The sequence below is a fragment of the Aotus nancymaae genome, unplaced genomic scaffold (genome assembly GCF_030222135.1).
Source record: "Aotus nancymaae isolate 86718 unplaced genomic scaffold, 86718_ANA_hifiasm-v0.15.2.pri h1tg000018l, whole genome shotgun sequence".
NCBI classification, from domain to species: Eukaryota; Metazoa; Chordata; class Mammalia; order Primates; family Aotidae; genus Aotus; species Aotus nancymaae.
The window spans coordinates 18,907,475-18,917,467 of NW_026988430.1; the positions used below are offsets into that span (position 1 = coordinate 18,907,475).

General features: G+C 55.6%; 2 protein-coding genes across 3 annotated transcripts; both read right to left on the minus strand.

Moving 5' to 3' along the window:
- Positions 1-4,476: 4,476 nt before the first annotated feature.
- TMEM95 (transmembrane protein 95) lies at positions 4,477-6,531 on the minus strand. 2 transcript variants are annotated; one of them, XM_012457469.3, is made up of 7 exons: positions 6,314-6,531; positions 6,045-6,101; positions 5,774-5,854; positions 5,644-5,664; positions 5,417-5,497; positions 5,214-5,301; positions 4,477-5,097 (listed from the first exon to the last, which is right to left on the minus strand). In XM_012457469.3, exons 1-7 carry the CDS (start codon positions 6,480-6,482, stop codon positions 5,064-5,066), a joined length of 531 nt encoding a protein of 176 aa, XP_012312892.2. In that variant the 5' UTR covers positions 6,483-6,531; the 3' UTR covers positions 4,477-5,063. The 2 variants fall into 2 exon arrangements, with proteins under 2 accessions (XP_012312892.2, XP_012312891.2); XM_012457468.3 differs by having other exon boundaries at positions 5,417-5,521.
- A 195-nt stretch (positions 6,532-6,726) lies between these two features.
- KCTD11 (potassium channel tetramerization domain containing 11) lies at positions 6,727-9,489 on the minus strand. The gene has a single exon (XM_012457467.2). The coding sequence runs from the start codon at positions 8,709-8,711 to the stop codon at positions 8,013-8,015; it is 699 nt and encodes a 232-aa protein (XP_012312890.1). The 5' UTR covers positions 8,712-9,489; the 3' UTR covers positions 6,727-8,012.
- Positions 9,490-9,993: the final 504 nt, after the last annotated feature.

Here is a 9,993-nt window from a genome sequence, read left to right on the forward strand (position 1 = left end):
TCTCAGATTCCCCATATTCAAGTTCACCTTCCTTTCTGAGCCTGTCACCCCTCTTGTGACCTCTGTGGAGCTTCATGGCAGCGCCAACTGTATCCTGAACATTCTCTTCCTTCTTCTCTTCCCGCCATTCCCACATGTGCACTTCTCATCAGTAGCAAATGATCTACCTGTGTAATACTTCCTGGAATCTGGCCCCCACTTGTCCCTCAGGCTTTCTCTCTCAGCACTGCCCACCCAATGCACCCCCCACAGCCATACTGAATCACCTGTAGCTGCCCAAACACTTCCTGCCTTTTCACCTCTCATTGCCCAGACTTGTCCTTATACCTGGGATGCCGTTCTCTTTTCGCTCAGACAAAACCTCTTCTGAAAATCCTCTGAGCCCCTGGAGGTGTCCCTTCTCTAGACGTCCCTCAACTGTGTCACATCAAGGTGGTGGCATTTCTTTACCCATCTTCCCTCCAGACCATGCGCTGCCCTATGAGCCCACCACCTAATGGTTTTTTGGTGTTTTTGGGACAGAGTCTCGCTCCATCACCCAGGCTGGAGTGCAGTGGTACAATCTCAGCTCACTGCAACCTCCACCTCCCAGGTTCAAGCAGTTCTCCTGCCTCAACCTCCCGAGTAGCTGGGATTACAGGCGCATGCCATCACACCTGGCTAATTTTTGTATTCTTAGAGGCAGGGTTTCACCACGTTGGTGAGGCTGATGTCGAACTCTTGACCTCAGGTGATACGTCTGTCTTGGGCTCCCAAAGTGCTGGGATTACAGGCGTGAGCCACCGCGCCCAGCCATCTAATTGTTTTTTTAATCTTTGTGTCCACAGTGTTTGTCACATGGCAGACTCCAGAGTGTGTCCCTGACAACCCCAGCCCCTTCTCTGAACCCTCATGATATACATTCCCCTAGTAGGCTCCTCATGAGCATGTGGCATGGGAGGTTGCTGGAGTTTGTGTTTCTTTCTTTCTTTTTTTGAGACGGTCTCACTCTGTCACCCAAGCTGGAGTGCAGTGGTGTGATCTCAGCTCACTTCAGCTTCAACTTCCTGGGCTCAAGTGATCTTCCCACCTCAGCCTCCTGAGTAGCTGGGACTACAGGCATGCACCATCACACCCAGCTCTTTTTTTTTTTTTTTTTTTTTTTTAGACAGAATCTTCCTGTGTCCCCCAGGCTGGAGTGCAATGGTGTGATCTTGACTCACTACAACCTCCGCCTCCTGGGTTCAAGCAATTCTCCTGCCTCAGCCTCCTGAGTAGCTGGGATTACAGGCATGTGCCACCACACCCAGTTAATATTTGTATTTTTAGTACAGGCAGGTTTTACCACGTTGGTCAGGCTGGTCTCGGTCTCCTGACCTCATGAACCACCTGCCTCAGCCTCCCAAAGGGTTGGGATTACAGGCGTGAGCCACCATGCCCAGCCAAAAGCCCAAATTTTTAATCATCATTTGATGCTGGGCTGGGGGTTGTGAGCAGTGTGGAGTTTTTAGGAAGGTCAGCATGGCCACTGAGGGTGAGGTGCATTCAGGGGAGCAGGCAGTCAGATGGTGCGTCCGGGAGACTGGGGTCCATTGTGAGAGGGTTCTGGGGGGGCTGTGGGCTATGGGAGGATGGGACAGACAGGATAGAGACCACTGAAAAATCAGCAGGACTGCTTGACCTGCTGACCAGGCACAGTGGCTTATGCCTGTAATCCCAGCACTTTGGGAGGCCGAGGCAGGCGGATCGCTTGAGGCCAGGAATTCAAGACCATTCTGGCCAACATGGTGAAACTCTGTCTCTACTAAAAATACAAAAATTAGCAAGGTGTGGTGACACACACAGGTAATCCCAGCTACTGGGAAGGTTGAAGCTGGAGAATCGCTTGAACCCGAGAGGCAGAGAGGTTGCAGTGAGCTAAGATTGAGCCACTGCACTCCAGCCTGGTCAACAAAGCCAGACTCTATCAAAAAAAGAAAAGAAAAAGAAAGAAAGAAAGAAGGAAAGAAAGAAAAGTAAGGAAAGAAAACAAAAAGAAAAATGGGCAGGACTGGTTGACCTCCTGAATATTGGCTGTGAAAACAAGGAAAGCTCTAAAATGTTGAACCTGGAAAGAGGGGACAGCAAGGGAGGGTACAGGCAGCTACTGCAGTCCAGAGCAGTCAGGAAGTGTGGCTTCCCATCCCTTCTTAGTGGGTGGATACTCACTAAGTCTTTGTCAGATGAATGAATGAATGAGTTGTATGATCTTGGACAAGTCATATGATCTTACATGATCTCTGGGTCTCATTTTTTTCATGTGTTATATGAAGGGATTGAAATGGAATGTATAAAACAAATAGACAGGTACTTGGCTGAATGCAGTGGCTCATGCCTGTAATCCCAACAATTTGAGAGACTGAGGCAAGAGGACTGCTTGAGGCCGGGAGCTTGAGACCAGCCCAGTTAACATAGTGAAAACCTTGTCTCTTAAAATATATATTTTTTTAATTTAAAAAATAGGCTGGGTGCAGTGGCTCATGCCTGTAATCTCAGCACTCTGGGAGGCTGAGGCAGGCGGATCTTCTGAGGTCAGGAGTTCGAGACCAGCCTGGCCAACATGGTGAAACCCCATCTCTACTAAAATACAAAAATTAGCCAGGTGTGGTGGTGGGTGCCATAATCCCAGCTACTAGGGAGGCTGAGGTAGGAGAATCGCTTGAACCCAGGAGGCAGAGGTTGCAGTGAGCTGAGATCGCACCACTGCACTCCAGCCTGGGCAACAGAGTGAGACTCTGTCTCAAAATAATAATAATAATAATAATAATAATAATAAGCTGGGCTCAGTGGCTCATGCCTGTAATCTTAGCACTTCGGGAGGCCAAGCTGGGTGGTTCACTTGAGGTCAGGAGTTCAAGACCAGCCTGGCCAGCATGGCAAAACCACATCTCTACTAAATATACAAAAATTAGCCAGGCGTAGTTGTGGGCACCTGTAATCCCAGCTACTCAGGCCGCTGAGGCAGGAGAATTGCTTGAACCCGGGAAGCAGAGGTTGCAGTGAGCAGAGATGTACCACTGCACTCCAGCCTAGGCGACAGGGTGAGACTCCGTCTCAAAAATAATAATAATAATTTTTTAATTTTTTTTAAATATTGGGGAAAAAGGGAGAGGTACTCTCATGGAAGGGGTAGGAGTTATTCTCATCCTTAGGGCCTCTCTGGGTACCCCAGAACAATGATTCTAGCCCTGGTTGTACGTTGCACTAACGAAGGCCCCACATAAGACCACTTATTCTAGGCTGGGCGCAGTGGCTCACGCCTATAATCCCAGCATTTTGGGAGGCCGAGGCGGGTGAATCACAAGGTCAAGAGATCGAGACCATCCTGGTCAACAAAGTGAAACCCCGTCTCTATTAAAAATACAAAAATTAGCTGGGCATGGTGGCGTGTGCCTGTAGTCCCAGCTACTCGGGAGGCTGAGGCAGGAGAATTGCTTGAACCCAGGAGGTGGAGGTTGCAGTGAGCCGAGATCGCGCCATTGCACTCCAGGCTGGGTAACGACAGCGAAACTCCGCCTCAAAAAAAAAAGACCACTTATCCTAGAATCTCTGGAGATGGGGCTGAAGCACAGGTAGTTTTAAGGTTGCCCAGGTGGCTCTGATATGCAGCTGGTTGAGAACACTTACCCTGGAGCCTTGAGGTACCCAGTTTGAAAACTCCTGGGCTAGGTAAGGGCTGAGATCCCTGTCAGGCCTAGGCACTCAGAATGTGACTTGTGGTTGGCAACAGGCCTCTCTTCTCATGTTCCATGTCCCACATTCCATTCCCAAACCAAACACTCCTAATAGGCAGGGCACCAAAAACCAGGGTTTCTCAACCAGGCTCTGACATTTTTTTTCTCTTTTCCTTTCTTTTTTTTTTTTTTTGAGATGGAATCTCACTCTGTCAGCAGGTGGAGTGCAGTGGCGCGATCTCAGCTCACTGCAGCCTCCTCCCAGGTTCAAGCAATTCTCGTGCCTCAGCCTCCCACGTAGCTGGGATTACAGGTGCCTGCCACCACACCCAGCCATTTTTTGTATTTTTAGTAGAGACGGGGTTTCACCATGCTAGCCAGGCTGGTCTCGAACTCCTGACCTGGTGATCTGGTCACCTTAGCCTCCCAAAGTCCTGGGATTATAGGCGTGAGCCACTGCTCCTGGCCTCTTTCTTTTCTTTCTCTCTTTCTTTTTTTTTCTATCTCCCTTTCCTGGTAAACACTGACATTTTGGACGGGATGATTCTTTGCTGTGGGGACTTTCCTGTGCATTGTGGGATGTTTAGCTCATCTCTAGTCTCTACCCACCAGAGGCCAGTGACACATCCCCAAGTCAAAACAATACAAAACCACTCCAGATGTTGCAAAATGTGTACTGGGGTGCAAAATCACCCCCATCTGAGAAGCACTGTGCTACTCTGAGAGTCTCCCATTTTTCCTCTGCCCTCTCCAGTTGCAGACAGAGGCCAGGCAGGGGCAGAGACCGTGAACAGCAAGTTTCATTGGGCCTGGCAGGACAGAGGCCTCTGAGGGAGGCCAGGGTTTCACTGTGTTAACACGATGGAGGGAGGGATGCCAGCGAACCAACTGATGTGGTCTCACTCCAGCGGGGTGAGTTTTCCAGAACACACATTCCTGGATTCCCAATCAGTCACAGGAGGGCCTGGAGTCGCTTCTGGGGCAGTCACCCCCACTTTCCGGGAACAGGCAGAAGGGGTGTGGGCGTGGTGGGAGTGGTGTAGGGGATTCTTTCCTTCTGTAGATATTTTCCTGGCATTGTTGACAGCGCTGTCTGATTGGTTGAGGGCCAGAGGGGAGGAACTTTCCAGCTGTGGGTGCCTGGGTTCCCGGGAGGCTGTCCGACCTGGGATTGTGGGGATGTCTGGGTTTTTTGGGATTTTCTTGTTTTTTCATTATCTCACCAACCAGAAGCAGGGATGTCTGGGTTTTAGGATCTAGAAGACTGTCTTTGGAGCTGGAACTAAGGGGCTGGCTGGTTCCCCTCCAAGGGATGTGGAAGTTGGGAGTGCACACTCCTTAGAGCTGGAGGCTAGGAGGTTTTCAGTGTCTTCATAAGCTACTTTTTGCTTGGAGGTGGTGAGACCTGAGGGAAGACGGAGGATGGGAAGCCTAAGAGAGGGGCCTGGGAGGGGCGGAGGGAGGGTGGGCGGTGGAAGGCACTGGGCAGGGTAGGATTCCCGTTCTTATCCCCAAACTCACTCCACCAGGAGGCTCAGAACACCCAGGAGCAGGACAGCTCCGAAGACGGAGAGGAGCAGAATCTTGGCTTCCCAAAGATCATGACTTCCTGCAGGGAACCCAGGAGGCAGTGAATGATTCTGGGACCCACACTCACCAGTTGGGGAGCCCAAGGACTCAGGAATCTGGACAAAGTGGGGCGGGGCCAGGGTGGGCATGAGGACCTGGGAAGCAGCGCTTTCGGGGCCAGCAGGACACCTCGGTCCCCTCACAGGTAGAGCAGTTGTACAGCATGGTGCTGCCCCCTGCAGGAGACAGCAGAGGCAGCGCTGGGGAGGGGAGGCCGGGCCTCCACCCCACCCTGTACCCAGCTTCCTCCCGCAGCGGCCAGGCCCTCCTCTGACACCCTGCAGGCCCCAGGTCCTTGCAACCCCTTTCCTTTCCTACTCACGGCAAGCGGGGGGACAGAGAGCTGCAATGAAAGACAAGGAAGGGTTGGGAGTGTGAGTGGATGTGCTGCTTACCACACATCCCTTTGCCTGAGACCCTGGGCTCCCCTCGAGGCCACCCCACATCAGTACCTTCCCTTGTGTACTCAGGGAGCTTGGTGTTTCGAAGCCATCTCCAATATGAAGGGAGTGAGGAGAGAGCCTCTTTGATCTCTGGGGAGGCAGAGCAGCTCCATTGGGCCCCGATGGGGCCAGTTCCCTCTCCCTTCACCCAGCCCCCTCCCGATCAGGCCTCCCGTCTCCACCCCTCCACCTTTCCCTGCCCACCCCCCAGCCCTTGTTGCCCACCCTTGTCTTTGGTGTCTACATAAGCCCCTAGGTCACGCTTTCCCCTTGACCTCACCCATGACCCTCAGGACTCTGTGAGTCTTCTCTGTGACTTTGTTCATGGACATCTCATCTGTGGAGATGGGCAAGAACCATCGACTCCATCACCATCCCAGGGTCTGGGGTCTCTCCTGACTTTCCCAGATATGGTGCTCTCTCAGAGGGCGAGACCAGCATATTCAGAAAGGGCCACAGACGGAGGGCACAGCTGGGAGGTCACATGCCACTCTTTGGGGGTACGGGGGTGACTGCTTACTGGGCCCATCCTCAAACGTCTGGTCCCACCTAAGGCAAAGGCCGAGAAGTCCGGGGAGGCCTCACATTCCTTCTGCCCAGCCTCCATCTGGCTGCAGAGCCGAGCCAGGCGGCCTGACAAGTCGTGGGCTGGGAGGCGGCAGAAGACACAGGCCTGGGCGGCTGCCAGGAAAACCCAGCCTAGTGCCAGCCTCCACATGAGGACCACTGGAGGGCGGGGCAGGGCTGCCCCAACTGGGCCAAGGAATGCTCTGCAGCCCTGGCTCCAGCCCTTGCCTGGAGGTTCTAGAGTGTTTCAGAACAATGAACAATGCTCATCCTCAGCTGGGGCTCAGGGAACTGGGGTCCCAAAGGCCTCTCCAGCAGGTGATAGGCAGAGAAAGCAGGACTTCTGTGGTGCGGGGACAGCACCCTCAACCTGGCCCTCAACAGCCTTCACAATGTTGTGGTTCCAAAAGCCATTTTATTTTTCTTCTTGTAAATCATGACCAGTGATAGATAATGTGTGACACCCCCAGTGAAGAAGCTGCACACGAGTATCCCATCCCCTCAGGGAGCCAGAAATCCCATCCCTTCCCATCTCCTCCCCCACCGCCCCAAACTCTTGTCTCGTCTCTCTGCCCTGGGCAGCCTTGGGCCTTCCCAGCTATCTCCTAGCAACAGGCCCATGGTTGCCGCAGCAACCAAGAGTTCCATACAGGCCTCAGAGGCCCTGCTAAGCCCACTGACTTCTCTTACCTCTCACCGGGAAGATCCCAGTGACTCAAACCCCAACAGGCCCCTCCTGGCTATGTGGTGATGCATATGCATGCGTGCACATAAACACATACACACATATCCTGTGATTAAACGACTAATTGTCAACCTCCTCACATACATACTACAGACACACCCTGGGCCAGAATAGTTGCTGGACAACCCCAAACAGGCCTGGACACGCAGACATCACAGACACTGTAGTCAGCAACACAGACGGGAACCAGGATTCCAGGGACCTCTGCATCAGTCAGACACACTGGCTGATGTGCAGGCACACATAAAGGAAGGCCAAGGACCCAACAGATACTACCCTCTTCCCGATGGCCAGCCCCACCATCAAGATGGGATCCTTCCAGATGAGGGATACTCCAGGCCCATTGCCATGGGGACTCTCCCAGCTCCCGTACATCAACTGAAGGTGGGGTGTGGCCTTTCTGTCTCCCTCAGTAGATGGCTTGGAACACATCAAAGAACCCCTCTTCCCTTGTTCCAGAGTGTTCTGGCGTCTCATTGGTCAGGCCAGGCCACCCAGCTTCAGAAGGAGAAGCCATGGTCCAAGAGACCGCATGTGCAATGCCAAGTCCTCCCTTTTCCCCAGACCTCAATATCCTTCCAGGGTTTTGCCAGGCTTAGTCTGGGTAAAGAGGTGTTCCCCACCTTTCCAGGCCCTTAAACACTGAGCTCCAATCAAGGAGAGATTGGAGGTCCCCAGCCTTAGGTGAGAACAAGCCAAGAGAACCTTCCCTGCCCCTCCAAGGATCTGCACCAGTCGAGACCTTCTGGACCCCTGTGAGTCCTTGGTGGGCTCAGGTTTGGGAATTCCTGCCCAGATCTGAGCTTCAGTCAGGTGCAGGGGAGTCCTGACTCTCATAGCTCCTGAAGCAGAGCTGGAAAGAGGCTTCAGGGGTGCCAGTACCCCATTAACTTCCCCATTCCCTCTCTTCCCAGAGTCAAAATGAGAACAGCATCCTCAGTGCCGGACAAAGCGCAGAGACCGGGAGTTGAGCAGGTCTTCAGGGTCGGGGAAGACAGAGTCTAGGCGGAAGCCATGCTCAAGAGCCACCCGCAGCACCTCCTCCAGGAAGCTTGGCGTGCCCACCACCTCCCGCCGCTCTCCTGGCCCCCCAGTCCACAGGGGCTGCAGTCCCAGTCTCCCGTACTCCGCCTCCGGGAGTTCCACGGGGCAGGGGGCCCACTCCAGATGAAAATGTGGGCTCCCCTCTGCCCTATCCCCACTGGCCACACCAAATCGGGCCCGCAAAGCGCCTAGACACTCAGGATCAGTGCAGAAGAGGTTGGCTCGGAAGGTGTCCACCTGGACGGAGCTCAGCTCATAGTGATGGGGTCCCCGGCGATCAGAGAAGTGCACGAGGCGGGGGCTGACATCTACATCTGCGTGGAGCAGGGCAGCTGTGGGTGCAGGGGTCCCCCGAGAGGCCTCCAGTTCCCGCAGCGCGTCCAGGAGGGGCCGGATCTGGTAGAAGTCAGCCTCTGCCCTGAGAAGCGCTGTCTCTCCATACCCGAGGGGCAGGTCCAGACGGCCCAGCCTCAGGAAATTGAGGATGTGCCGAAAGGCCTTGCCATCCCGGTCGATGAAGTAGTGACCGCCTCCTTGGGAATTGAGGTTGGGGGGCATGGGGGTGCCGGCCCTAAACATAGCCCCCAGCATGGAGTCTGGGAAGCGGGTCAGGGTCTCCAAGGTGGTGGAATATAGTGTGCCCCCCACATTTAGGGTCACGGGGCCCCCAAAGGAGGGGGGCGAAGAGGGCACAGGAGGAGGAGAAATTTTGGGAAGTACAGGAGACACCGAAAGAAAAGAAAAGGCACAACTTTCTGGGTGTGTGCAGAATTGGGTCGAAACTGTCAGGCTCGCTGGGTTGGAGGCACAGGCGGAGCACAGGCAGTAAGGTTTGGGGCTCACCCGGGTTACTTTGGTGGTGGATAGGGGGCTGGTCTCAGAGCACAGAAATTCCTGAAAGGTTGAGAGAAGGGATGAAAAAAGCAGAGGGCAGCCAGAGAGGGGAAGGGAGCTTGAAGTCGGGACGTATCCGATTTGGGGTGGTCAGCGACTCTTCTGCGGTCTTCAGACAATGGGTTTCCGGAATCCAACCAGCAGGTGACGGTGGCGAGCACAGGGCCGACTCTGAAGGGCTGGCTTCGGAGACCCCGGGCAGATCGCTGCCGCCGAGGTCGGGTCCACCCAGGGCTCTGGGGCCACTCTGAGGCCAGGCCGGGCTGTCGGCGCGGGTCGCAGAAGATGGAAGCGGAACTGACGGGAACGGATGGCGGAGCCGCCTTGTATCCGCCGAGTGGCGACGATGTGTGCTCAGCGGGCTGGGAGTGTCCGAGGGCTCTGATGAAAACAGCCGAGAGTCTCGGTACCCGGCCGCCGCCGCCTTCCCCGGGTGTCGCCGAAGCCGCTGAGGTCCTCTCCGCCCCCAGGAAGTGGCCTGAGGGCAGCGGCCCAGGGCCCTTTAAGAGACAGCCCCGCCCTCTGGCGCCCCGCCCCCGCCCCCGCGCGGCTCTTCTGGGGTTGGGGGGAGAGTCTCGGACGGGAGAGACGGGGCGGACTGGCCGGACTGGCGGACGCCGAGGGGCAGGTGACTCAGGCGCGTCGCCCCGGATGTGGCTGCGACCGCCCCGCCGCCGCTCAGGTGTGCCCGGCCTCACGTCGGCAGCTCTGCGGGGCTGGAGCCTCTAATCCCGCCGCTCAGAGCCCGAGGCCGGCCCGGGGGCCGCGTCCCTCCCAGCGGCTCCCGCGGGGAATTCCCGAGGGGGCGGGTGCTGAGCCGCGGCATTCCGGGGATGCCTCCCTACCGGGGCGGCCCCGGCGCGCTCTCGGCTGCCGCGCGGGCCCGCGAGCCCCAGGGCCGGCCCCACCCCTTGGCAGGACGGGGCTGGCCACGTCGCCCGAGCCCGAGAGCACTCGCCCCGCAGCGCCCGGGCCGCGG

Excerpts from the sequence above, each read along its gene's own strand:
- TMEM95 (XM_012457468.3), bottom strand. The coding sequence starts at position 6,482 with ATGTGGAGGCTGGCACTAGGCTGGGTTTTCCTGGCAGCCGCCCAGGCC. Across the intron at positions 5,302-5,416 it reads CCGAAAGCGCTGCTTCCCAG|GAAGTCATGATCTTTGGGAA; the intron begins GTCCTCATGCCC and ends GGTTCCCTGCAG. Across the intron at positions 5,098-5,213 it reads GTTCTGAGCCTCCTGGTGGA|GTCTCACCACCTCCAAGCAA; the intron begins GTGAGTTTGGGG and ends GTCTTCCCTCAG.
- KCTD11 (XM_012457467.2), bottom strand. The coding sequence starts at position 8,711 with ATGCTGGGGGCTATGTTTAGGGCCGGCACCCCCATGCCCCCCAACCTC.